This window comes from Stegodyphus dumicola, chromosome 9 (genome assembly GCF_044657685.1).
Source record: "Stegodyphus dumicola isolate Sdum_Otavi_A_Nest chromosome 9, ASM4465768v1".
NCBI lineage: Eukaryota > Metazoa > Arthropoda > Arachnida > Araneae > Eresidae > Stegodyphus > Stegodyphus dumicola.
In genome coordinates, this window is record NC_140776.1 from 56,751,285 (window position 1) to 56,764,809 (window position 13,525).

At 32.9% G+C, this 13,525-nt stretch overlaps 1 protein-coding gene across 2 annotated transcripts in view; it reads right to left on the bottom strand.

Annotated features, from left to right (window-relative positions):
- LOC118200699 (uncharacterized) overlaps positions 1 to 13,525 on the bottom strand; it is a 249,500-nt gene that overhangs the window by 97,638 nt on the left and 138,337 nt on the right. For both annotated transcript variants that reach the window (XM_085823472.1, XM_085823471.1), the window contains exons 32-35: positions 9,858 to 10,042; positions 6,563 to 6,767; positions 6,080 to 6,271; positions 4,388 to 4,502 (exon numbers count right to left, since the gene is read on the bottom strand). In XM_085823472.1, coding sequence (XP_085679598.1) covers positions 4,388 to 4,502; positions 6,080 to 6,271; positions 6,563 to 6,767; positions 9,858 to 10,042 — 697 coding nt within the window. The remainder of the gene's footprint in view (positions 1 to 4,387; positions 4,503 to 6,079; positions 6,272 to 6,562; positions 6,768 to 9,857; positions 10,043 to 13,525) is intronic.

The following is a 13,525-nucleotide window of genomic DNA, read 5'->3' on the forward strand; positions in this document are numbered from 1 at the left end:
CTAAGTCCTAAATTCACATTATGATTATTATTTGTTAAACAATAATACAACTACTTTAACAGAATTCTAATTAATTATACTATTACAAAGATAACTTGCAAACAAGCACAAATACTAAGAGTTGCTGAGTATAACATAATATAAAGGTAAGATTATACAGAAGTCAATTAAATATGCCCAAGTGCATAATGAAGAAAAGTTAGTGAAGAGGTATAATGCTATCGTTATTGTCACGCTTACTAAACAAAGATGGCTGACACTTTTAGCAGCGAGATTGAGATTAATTGGAAAATAATATTTAAACCGCACTACCCCTTGAAGAATGGTAGTTAGGACAGAAATAAAAGTAAATGAGAATACTAAATAAGCCTAGCGTGGCTGTCTTCGTCCGAAAAGAATTGAAGCACTAGTATTTTTAAACTGAAAGTCAAAAATAACAATTTCTGGACTTGGAAAAGATTCCCATGCATTCTTCGGTCTCTCATAAACACACTAACAGCAACACCACACACCACGTGATTTGCTGCTGTGGAGTATCCATCAACGGTGCGGCTGTGAGAAAAATGGGCACGAAACTTTGGCGGAATGTGGTTATCACATAACAATTTCAGATGCATTACACTGTTCACTGAATAATGGAATCGCCAAGTTGATGTTAAAAAGTAAAATGCATATCAAAGATTTCTATAGCTATAGTTTCATCAAGAAAAATAAATAATTATTAATTTTAAATACATTCTCCAGAAATCGGTCTAAATAAAAACTGAATTTTCCAGAAAATCTTGTTTAGAAACAATTCGGCACCCCTCTGCGGGCGGCTCCGCAGTCATCATGCACTCCCTTGCCCCCCTGTCACTACACCACTGGATATCATAAGGAAGGTGATAAATTTTTAGAGAGGATTGTCACAGGAGACGAGACATTGGTTTCTCATGTGACCCCAAACATCAGTTAATGGAATGATGTCACACAACATTACCAGTCAAAGTCAAGGCCAAGCAGACAATCTCAGCATGCAAGGTTATGGCAACCACATGTTTTGAGATAGACATGGAATCTTGTTAGTGAAGTTTATGCAGCAACAGACAACAATAAATGTAGCTGCTTACTGCATTACCCTTACCAAACTTAGACGTTGATAGAGAACAAACAATGTGGCCTGCTAACGTCTGGAGTTTATTTGCTGCATAAGTCCAATGCCAGCCCCTATTCTGCTGTTCACACCCAAAATCTGATCAGATCTTTCGAATGAGAACAGATTGACCACCTGCTGAACAGTTAGACTTAGTACTAAGTGATGTTCACTTGTTCCAGTACCTACAGCAGTTTTTCAGTGGCAAGCGCTTCATCACATATGGCGAGGTGAAAGAAGCTGTTCAAGCCTGGTTATCCCCACAGAGCAGCTGACATCTACGACTTGGGCATACAAATGCTGGCAGAATGTTATGACAAACGTTTAATGCTTTATATGCTGAATATGAAAACTATGTAGAAAAATAAAACACACACATATATATATATATATATGTAATAATAAAATTCCATTGAATGAATGAATGAATAATGAAGGTAATAAGCTGGTACATCACATATATAAAAGTAATTAAATAAAAAAACGTTTTTTGAAAAAATCTGAGATGGTTTATGTTTTATAAGAAATCGTACCTTACTTTCCGATTAATCCATGTGCGTTGAAAATATGCAGCAAAGCCATAAAAACAAATAACACATCTATAGCCTGATGAAAGGATTGCAAAACCACCACCTCCCTGTGTTACCAATGTGGATTTCACAGGTCCTATTTACGTCAAATATGGACATAGCATTCAGAAATCATATGTTGTATGGTTTAAATGTGCTGTTACATGAGCATTATGCCTGGAACTCATTTTCAGTATGTCTGCAATAAATGCATTTGGTTCTCTGACATTTCATTGGAAAAAAGAAGTAACTGTCATACCTTTTATTCTGACTACATGAAAACATTCAAATATGCTGTCACGGATTTATGGTATTTTTACAGCATAATTAAAGAAGCAAACTTTAAAATTTTATTCTGGTGCTTGAACTGTGGTGGGGAGCATTCTATGAATAACTTATGAAGATCATTAGGGAACCAATAGGAAAATATGCTGAGTTCAATTTTAATTTTGAAGAATTTCTGACTGTACTAACAGAAATTGAAAATCTGTGAACAGACATATTTGACCTACATTTACAATGGCTTACATGAACTAGAATTATTTACACCAGTTGATTTTCTATTGATCAGACATAAAATTGAATGTCTATGCAACTTTGCTCAGATCCTGAACATTACCTGAACACTATATCTGAAACTCTAATATGACAAAAGCAAAATCAGACAGTACTTATAAAACAGATTCAGAAAAAATGGAAATATGAGTATGTTCTTGGTTTAAGAAATGCTAATTTCTTCAGGACACATGAAATCAAGAAGAATCAAGTTGGTGATACAGTTTTAATTAAAGGAACAGCCAAGTCTTTATGGGATTTAGGTCGAATAATTCAAGTTTAAAAGGGCCAGTCTTATACAATCATGTGCGATCAAAACTAAAGGAGGGGAATTTAACAGACTTGTGCAGCTAATATACCCCTTTAAATTTCAGACTAAAATATGAACTGAAATTTAAAAAAAAAAAACCTTATTTAATATTCTTAATTGCATGTTTACTTATGCAGCTTTTAGTTAATTGAGTTATTACTTATAATTTACTGTTGGTAATTTAATTTAATATTTACATCTTGAGCAACTTTTGAATTTTTATGCTTTTAACCATGTTTGTTAATTATGCAGAATTTCTCTGTTGCTGTTTATGTTTACATTAGGTAAATGTATTTGATATTGTTATGTATGTTGCTTTCTTGCATTTGAATTCATCTCCTTGTATTCTGAAATAGTGATTGTTGAGAAAACCCCCAAACGATTAATTTATAATGCCTTTACAGGGCACTTCTCTTCTGTATATTAAGAATATTAGCTTAATTTACAATGTGGCTTTGATAAGAGAAATACCACCGATACTTTAAGGGCTCTTTGAAACGAATGATTTATTTTTGTATGTTCCCCATCTTCTTCTCTCAAGATTGGCTCATATGAAGTAATATAACTATTTGCTAGTTTGAACATGGTTTATAAAAATGAAAGATTCCATATCTTGCTTTTTGCAATGAAAGAAAAATTACAAGAAAACTAAACATGCAAAATATCCAGGATTCTAATTTCTATCTAGACATAACATTTTACACATTAGAATGACAGCCATTATAAAAGTATGTTATTGAGGGCAGTATATGAATGGCTGATAAAATGCAAACAAAATTAGTTTTTAGGTCACTTAAGGTTAGGTTAGATCAGTGGAATGTGGCAGAGCACACGAGGCCTATAAGCCTAATGGGAGAGATGCCTTCATGGAGAACTTTCTATGGGAAACTGACTCACATCAAAATTACATCAAGTGGGGAAAAACAACTATGCAGTTAGCCCGTTTACTTGGGTTACATTCAGATCAAACTGAAATTCAGCAGTCGCAACCATATAACCTCTGGTGCAGCTATTTCATCTTAGGCAGCTGAAATATAAATATTTAACAGAAAGCTAAAAATCCCATTCTGTATATATGGATGGTATCAGTACACACAGTCAGATCTCTTGATTTAAATCTTAAGCTCTGTTTTGAGAAACTTAAAGTGAAAATTAATAAAGTTTCTTCTAATGTGATCTTCCCCCTCCCCATCAACTAAGACTATATTTAAGCCAACAATAAAAATTTTACATTTTCTTCCTTGTTTGCTTATTATGTATTTTGGCTATGGATTAATCCAGCAGTAAAAATTATAGAGTTTCTGCCTTGTTTGCCTGTAGTGTACTTTGAGAAATTGATACACACCATTGTAAAATAATGAAGTTAGCAAACTACACACTTAAGGGGAGAAACAAAAATTTAAGGGGAGAAATAAAGCAAAAAAGGGAGGAAGTAGAGTAGCTTCATAAAAGCATAAGGGATATGATGTATTCTGATATTATTAAGTACACAGACTTTGCTAAAGATTTATCCTTCATGACAGGTTAAGATAGTTAAAATTCTTTCTTTTACATACTATATTAAAGTTTTAAGTGAAATGTTTATAATACAAATTTATGTCAAAATGTGATAAAAAAGCTTAAACCTAATATTTAAACTTTTTTATGTTTCATTTTCTAAGATTGTCTTTTTTAATTTCCAGTGATTTCTTAAAAGGCTTCAGATCATATAATTGTATACACATGCAAATAAATAAATGTCATTTTCAAGCAAATATGTAACAAAATTCATTTAATAAATAGCATCTGCAAAAACATTTATGCAAATTATTCGATACTCACTATTCAGTTGCGAATATTTATGACGGAATTGTGCAAGTAATTTTTTTGCTTTTTCCTCCTTTTCATTAGCTTTACTTTGAACAGTTTCTGCTGTTTTATTTGCTTGATTGACTGACTACAAAATAAATAACATTGTTAAAATTAAATATATGCAATATATAAATATATTAAATTTATAGACTTTTCCATTAGCGAAATTATACATCAAGAAAATTTAGAAGTATATTAGGAAAATCAATTACATATAGTTAAAAATAACTCTGAAGATGTTAAGGAAGGAAGAAAATTACATCAAAAGGTCAAATGATAAAACATATGCAATGGTTTGCTATTAATGAATATATTGCAAGGTTAAATCATAATCAAAGCTAGGATTACTTCAGAAAATATTTTAGATTTATCAGAAAAAGTGACAGAAAAGGAATTGATGATCCTCACTCTTTTATTTTAATAGCAAACAATAAATATTTAGAATTTTGTAAATGACAATTCTATTTAATCACTTTTGAATTATGTTATGAAATTCCACATGCATAACTTTTAACTAAAACGAAACTCAATGGCGCAACAACTCTTGTGGGCCACAGTCTGCAGTGCTCCGAAATCTGCTTTCTTGGCCTTGCATCCTGCAGTGCATCAGCATATGCATTGGGCAAGTGGTCAGCTTGTCGCAGGTGTAACAAGCTGACCACTTGCAACTGATGTTTAGTCCCCAAATGAACTTGGTACTTATTTTATCGACCCACTCAAGAGCTGAAAGGCTGAGTTAACCTTGCCCATCCCGAGGATCGAATCCCGGACCTGTGGTGCAGCTGTGCAATGTGCTAGCCACTCTGCATAACTTTTAGAACTTTAAAAGTTTGTTCTATCTCTATTGAAACTAAATGTGGCTTTATTTTACAAGATGACTGCAAACAAAATTTCACTTTAGAACTCTGATTTTTCATACGAATTATACTTTTAATACCAGAATTAATGTTTTAAATCAGCAATTTGACCTTTTGATGAGCTTTTTCTTTATTATCATTAAACATAGCATCATACATAAAAGCCAAAGTATGCTGGTGATGATCCATTTCTTTATTTAAAAAAAAAAAAAAAAAACTGCCTGATGATAGTCATGTGATTCCACATGGAGTTATCAGATTATTGAAGATTATTGAATGGCAGACAAAGGGAGGGTGCTGAACTAATACTCAGCACCCTCCCTTTGTCCCCTATTTTGCTCCTGTTGCTGTTCACTCACACTTGCTCATCATCTTTTCAACAGAAGAACAACAAATATATGCTCTCTCTATCACTTTCAACATTCATATCCATTTTCAGCATATTCTACTTCTATAAATATCTAAACAAGCAGCTCATAGGAGTACAACAAACTCACGTCAAGCATTGCAAAGAAAATAATCACACACACACACAAAAAAAAAAAAAAAAAAAAACTGGCAGTTCAGCTCCCTGGTAGGATTATCATTCAGTAAATGCTTTTGCATTTTAAACTTTAAACTTTAATCTTTCATAAATATGAAAGAAATCACTAAAAAATGAAAAAAATGGTTAAAAAAGTTTTCTAAGATTTGTTGCACTCTGCCTACATGGACAAGAGGTGTTTTGCACGTGTTTCCTGTTCATCTGCAGACAGAATATTACAATTAAAATTGAGCCATAGATTACAATTCTAAAACAAATTACCTCCTTTTGTTTTTCAATTTCTTCTTTTAATTCTTTTATAATTCTTTCACTTTCTTCAAGTTTCTTTTGCATTTCTTGAGCAGCCTGCTCTTGGTTTGCTTGATCTGATGACTTTACTTTTGCCATCAGAGTATCGTAATTAACTTTTAATTCATCGTATTGAGTTTTGTACTTCCTACCTATTTTCTTAATCTGTTATAATAAAATAATAAATAGATAAATCACTGATTGCAAATATGTGCACCATTTAAAGTTTAAAATTATTAGTACAATTTATAAAGTGCCACCTATCAGAAACAAAAATATTTGGAATTAATATCTAATGTTTAAAAAATATTACAATGCACATACAAATAATATATACAGGATAAATAGTTTTGCACACTTTTATAATCACGAGATTTGTAATAAATGAATTATATGATCCATTACAAATTTAAGTAAGTGTATTGATAAAACAAGTATTATGTGTTGGAACTTCACCTGAAGCAGTGTTTTCTGATGTTCTACATTATCTTCATTCATTTTGACAACTTCTTGAGATTTTTCTTTCAGTTCTATTCTAGAATTTTCAAGTTCTTTAACAACAGAGGACAAATTTGAAGCAATTTGTGATACTTCTGCTTGCTTCCGTTGCAATTCTTCAGCAAGTCTTCCTTTTTGAGCTTTTAGTTCTTCTATCTCCCGCCTAAAATTAAAATGTATTTGTGTTATTTCATCTACAATAGCCAGTATAATAGTAAAACATATGAAGTATCTTCTTCATATGTATTATACTACAAAACATATGAAGCTATTACATAGCAAACATATGAAGCTATTATATAATAGCAAAACTATATAAAGTATTTCACCCTTCCTTCTGCATACCTTTGTGGTGTAATGGTTAACACACTCAGCGTGTATTCAAGAAGTCCAGGTTCGAGTCCCAGAAAGGGCATTTCCTGTTTTTCACATCTTCCACATAAAAAAATTTCTAATGACTCTACACAAGTGCCCAAACTAAAAGGCATGCATGACGATTTTTCACCACCAGGATTTGGTGAATGGCTCCCCTAATCCCCAGTCACCCTCTAAAAAAGGGTATTTTGTCCCTACTTTCTGCATGCCTTCGTGGCGTAATGGTTAGCACACTGGGTGCATATTCCAGAGGTTCAGGTTTGAGTCCCGTTGAAGGCATTACACATTTTTCACCTCTTCCAAATAAAAAAAAAAAAAAAACTAATGACTCTACAACTAAATTAAGGATACATCTAAAACATTCACAAACCTAGAGAGCCATCAGCTATAACTTACCCAGCATTCAACTTGTTTCATGTTCAATTTTTATTTCAATGAATGATAAATAAATAACATTTTAAACAGATAATGTACACAACACATTCCAGATCTGACAAAATATAGGTAGATTATTTATTATGGCAAAACAGATGGAGATTATCTGTTAAAGGAGACAAATGGCTTCAAAAATTTCTACCAGATGTTACCTTATATCTGCATTAGTCTTTGAAACCATGAAAACATTCAAACTGCTTGTCAGTTTCAGACAGTGCGAGAATATAACAATTGCTTTTTACTTTTATTAGAGCGGTGTAAGGGGGGGGGGAGAAATAAAATAAAAAAAGGGGCTGTTTATGACTTTAGACATCCAGAATCCATAATAAGAATCCATACTTGCAGAGACCCATTACAGAAACTTTTTCTTACATCCCCCGTGAGATAAATTCGTTCACAGCTTCAACACTTCAGCTAGTCATCAGTAATGGAAATTTGACAGAATCCTCCAATAAAGAAGTGTTGCTAGGATTAACTGATGACTGAAAAGCTTACATAAGTTTTAAAATAAAAAAATAAAAAAATGCTTGCAGTCAGTTCATTCAGTCACAAAGAAATGAACGCAGAATCATTTAACAAAGTTCAGTGGTCTTGGAATTGTTGAACAAATTCTTGATCAAATAGTGAAAGTGAAGTCACTTAGGTGAAAAATCAAAACCCTCCATTTTAACTCAAATCTTGAAGGAATGCAACGGTTATATGAGCCAATAATATTTGAAGAATAATCAAGGTCACCTATTTGACTAACAACTATTTTTTGTTTTTGGACATTTCACAACACATAAGAAAAGCTACAATCAAAGTTCAAAATACTTTTGTACTATTAATAAAAATTTTCAGATACACAAATTTAAAAAAAAAAAAAAAAAAAAAAATTATTTCCATCCTTTCTCCCACTTCTGCTACTATGTTGTTTTGTTCTTCCTGATAAAAATAGCCTTCCCTACATATTCATCTCTTAAATTTTAGAAATCACACAATTCAGTTAAAGTGATATACAGGGGTTGGACAAAAATATGGAAACACCTTTAAAAAAACATGTTTCTTTGCTTAATATGGTGTAGGAAACTCGTTGGCATCCAAAACAGCTTGCAGTCTTCTCGGAATGGATAAAAACAGTTCCTGTATGTTTGCCAAGGGAATATTATACAACTCTTCCTGCAAAACGGTGGCAAGTTGAGATAACGATGTTGACGGTGGATAACGAGAACGCACTTTCCCTTCCAATGTAGACCACAAAGGTTCGATAATATTCAGGTCTGGTGACTGTGGTGGCCAGGGGAGATGGGACAACTCATCCTCATGCTCAGAAAACCAGTCCTGGACAATGTGAGCTGTGTGAACAGGGACTTTGTCGTCTTGGAAGACACCATCACCATCGGGGAACAAAGTTTGTACCATGGGACGAACTTGATCGGCCAAAATGTTCACATAAGTCTTGACAGTCATGTGCCCTGACACAGTTATCATGGGGCTAGCAGAGAACCACGATATGGCTGCCCAAACCATAACAGAACCCCCGCCATGTTTCACTCTTGGCAACAAGCAGTCTGTATTATAGGCTTGAGATGGTGTTCTCCAGACGTAAACTCGGCCAGAAGTGGGAAACAATGTGAAAGAAGACTCGTAAGACCATATTACTCGCTTCCACTGCTCTATAGTACAGGCTTTATGACTTAAACACCACTTTTTCCTGTTACGGGCATTAGCATCACTGATGAGTGGCTTCTCGATTGCAGCACGGCCAGCAATTCCCTGTTTATGAAGCTCCCTTCTAATTGTTTTGGTACTCACAGGGTTCAGTAACACAACATTCATTTCAGCAGTAACTTTTGCAGCTGTGGTCTTCTTATTTTTCGTCACAATTGCCCTTAATGATCGTCTGTCACGATCACTCGGGACACAATTTCGTCCGCGCTGTGATATCGCAGATGATGTTTTTCCCGCTTTTCAAATATGCGGAATAAATCTTCAATACAGTACCTCTTGAAACACTAAACACCTCGGCTACCTTGCTTACGGAAGCACCTACCATACGTGCTCCAACAATTTGCCCACGTTCGATGTCTGTTAACTCTGACATAATGCAATGACAACCTCACATGACAGTACTCCGACAACAAATGAACTGTTTAGCTCATTTACGAAGTTTTATAGGTGGCGTCAGTAGTCAAAAACGCCAGCGCTACCTTCATATTTCATTAAAATCAATCTTTCTTTTCAAACATGCATTTCACAAGGTGTTTCCATATTTTTGTCCATCCACTGTATATCTTTTCAATTTTTTAATCTAGAGAATAATTACAGTTCCAAAGTTTTTAAATGAGATAGAAAAATATTACATAATAGAGCTAATAAATTCCCTATCTAAATATTTCATAATTTTATATTAAAATAAATAATTACATAAAAATAAACAATATTTTTAGAAAATAATATTTACATCATATTTTTATATTCCTGTGGTCCAATTCTGTGTGACTGCTCCAACAGCTGATTGGTTCTAGACTGCCAACTTTTGACTTCAACCCTCAAAGCAGCATTTTCAGCTGTCAACATATCAATTTGCTGGGTCATTTCTTTTTCTTTTTCACTCAGAGGCTGGAATTTTTCTTGAAGTTCATGCAACTATTAAAAAAAAAACAAAAAAAAATTAGATTATTTTGACATATGTATATATATTTCTTACAAATATATATATATACGAAAAATAAATATGTATGTAATGATAGCACAATTTTAGATGCACTGATTTAAGAACACTGTGATATTGACACATAGAAATACTGATGGCGAAGATACTTGATGCTTAAAGTGTTGACCCATACTGAAGAGGAACAAGTCGAGCTGGATTAAAATTCCATATTTATTTTAATTCACATTGGTGACCACAATTCACTTGGCACTCCAATCGTGCCTATTTCCAGAACAATTTTGATACTATAGTGATAGAAGCAAACATAGATGATTGCAGCAGTGTCTTAACAGGATAAAAGCATAAGTGAGAAGGAGAGTTTATGCGAAAGAGAACGCAGCAGTTCAAAGGAAGAAGGTAGGAAGTTGATAGTTTTGGTTTACAATTACTTTGATTGGGTAAGAGATATCTGCATTAAGGGTTACATAAGATCGCATGATTAATTTGAATGATGCAGTTTAGACTTATGGTGTTATTTCTAAGACAGAGTGAGGAAGTCCGCAAATTAAATAAAAAATAAAAGACATTATAGCCAATTAAATTTAGAAGTTTATTTCATGTTTTTTATCTTATACATATATATGGGGGGTAAGATATAAATATGAAAGACAGTTATTAACTTAATTGACAATAGACCTTTTAATTCCTTAATTTAGTTTAGATACAACCTCCTTCAAAGGATCTGTGCTGCACCCTTTTGCGCCGATAATTTTCTTATGATTAGGGTTGCAAACATTATCCAACTTTTGATGTCTGTAATTTCTTCTAATGAAAATAAATTAGTTTGTACACACAAATGTTGACAAATAGGATTTCTAATTAACATATCAGCTTCAACATTAGTAGAACCTTCCTTACACTTCATATCAAAATCATGCATAGATAATTTTAAAGATCATTGGAATCATATACCTGTAAGATGTTTTATATTCTTAAGCCAAACTAAAACAGCATAATCAGTATGTACAATAAAATGATTATCCTGAAAATAGTAATAAAATTTATCGATAGCATCTACAATGGTTAAATATTCCAACTCAGTAATTTGTACAATTTTTCTCATTAGATAACAGCTTTAAAAAATGGAAAGCTACAGGATGTAAATTACCATCCAGATATTCTTGTTTTAAAACTGCACCAACAAACAAATAAATGACTGGGATATACTAGATTAAATAGAGTTCAAGAATGGATCTGGAAACCCGAGGCGTATTTTTAATTTGTAAAGGCTGTTTGGCATTCAGTTGTCCATATATATGGAGAATCTTTTTTGAGTAAATTTGTTACAATCTTTGTACTTGCTTAATATTTTTATGGTGTTGTAATTTTAAATAACTTCAATATATACATAACAGGTTGATATTTTCCTGCTTGAACTTCAAAACCCAGAAAATCTATTTTTCTTTATAGCAAAATGGGACTTATTTAATTTTACATTTTCTTTTTCACATACATCAAGTATTATTTTAACATGTTCTAAATGTTTTTGAAAATTATGGGAAAATACTATTGTGTCATCAAAATAATTCAAGACAAACTGAATTTGGTATTTATTTAAAATTTGCCTAAAAGTTTTTTGAAAAACAGCTGGGGAATTTTGCAACCAAAAGAAGGTAATCTATTGAGTTCATAAAGATCAAAACTGGTATAATATGCTGTTGTGTCACGAATTTTGAAGTGTGTTTTTGTTATTTAAGTAATCAATATTTAAGTATTTTTATTTTTATTTGTTTTAAATTTGAAATTATAAAGAGCATAGTGGAATATATATATTAGTAAGTGCTTAAAATGTTTAGCTAGTAGTAGTAGTTGAGTGTTGCACGTGTTTCGCTCGGGGGGGGGGGGGGTTACTGGGAGGTAAAAGGAAGTCTTAATTGGCATCTTGCTGCACTTTTTCTTTTGTGAATGCTGGAAGCATTAAATAAATTAGTTTCTTCCGGATGAGGGAATTCTGTAATTTCATTCTTAAGGGGCACTTGATTCTTTAGTTTTTCTGCTTAGTTAGAGGGTGGGATTTTGGTTTCTCATGCTTCTGAGTGCAGCTGGTCAACCGTTTCTTTGTACAATGTCCCTATTTTAATTCGTTTCAAGGGGTGAAGTTTCTAGAAAAATAAAAAGAGAAATTATCAGGGAAGTTTAATTTTATGCGCAATTTTTGGACCTATAAGTTTTAGTCGGTGAAGAAAACAAGTTTTCTTTGAAACTTGTAAGGGTGTTCAAGAGAGACGGAATCGAGTTTTAGAGTGGTTCTTTAAAAGGTTCGTGGAGCGTTTACCCTGCTGCGGGGCTTACCCGGCGGGCTTACTTGGCTACTAAAAAAGCCTTTTCCTGCTAAAAGATTAAAAATTTAGAGTTAATTGTAAAGAGCACTTTTCCAAAAACATTTAGCACAGATTACCTCATCTCTAATCTTTACGAACACTCTGCTGGGATGAACACAGCATTGCAGGCGAGTTATTTTAAAATCTGTGAGGAGTAATCTGGCAGCAATGTGCAATGTGGGTTTTAGGCGGCGGTTCCTCGGAGGTCAACAGAAATACACAAGAGGAGCGATGGACTACTAAGGCTTACTTATCTACAGACTATGTTTCCTATCCCCAGCAACAGAGGTTAGATGAATGGTTTTCACCCCTTTCCAGCAGTTAGTTGGAAAAAAAAACGTCTTCAGCCCTTTCCAGCAATTCATGTACAGAATGAACTTCAATGCGCGAGTGATAGTTTACCTGTTTTCTAAGGTGTTGGCCCAAGAAAATAGACTTCCTCCATGAGTAGGATTTTAACACTCCCTAAAGATTATATATTCTGGAAAATCTGTAAGTGATTATTTAATTTTTCTTCCTCTCTGCCTTCTCTAATTCTATAGAAGTAATGATGAAATATATTAATATATATGTGAATAGAAGAATTAAATAGTGATCAGTTAATTTTTAACATGCATGTAAACGAATGACTAGAAAATTTGTTCAACCATTTAAGTTGTGAATTATGGAATTTTTTAAAAAAATATATATAGTATGTTTACTATTAATATAAGTGTAATTTTTGGAATGACATATGCGTTATTTTACCTCTTAAGGTTAATTTTGTAGAATACTGATCAGTTATTCCTACTATCTGAATATTCAAGAAATTAATAAATGTGTTTGGTTAGAATATTTTATGTTCAGTTTGTTATTTTGTGTTACTTGGGTCTGTACAGTCACTCCATTTGTTTGAGCAGTAAAGCTTTTAAGAAACTTGGAGATTTTATTTGGGGTACTGTTAATATTTTAAGTCAATGGGTATCACAACACACTCTTAATTTTTGTACTAACCACTTACTTATAATTATTTGAATGTTATTTCTGGATCAACTGTAATTATTTTTAGGTGACAGGATTGTATTTAAACTCTTGACTGATTTTTCTTTTGAGGAA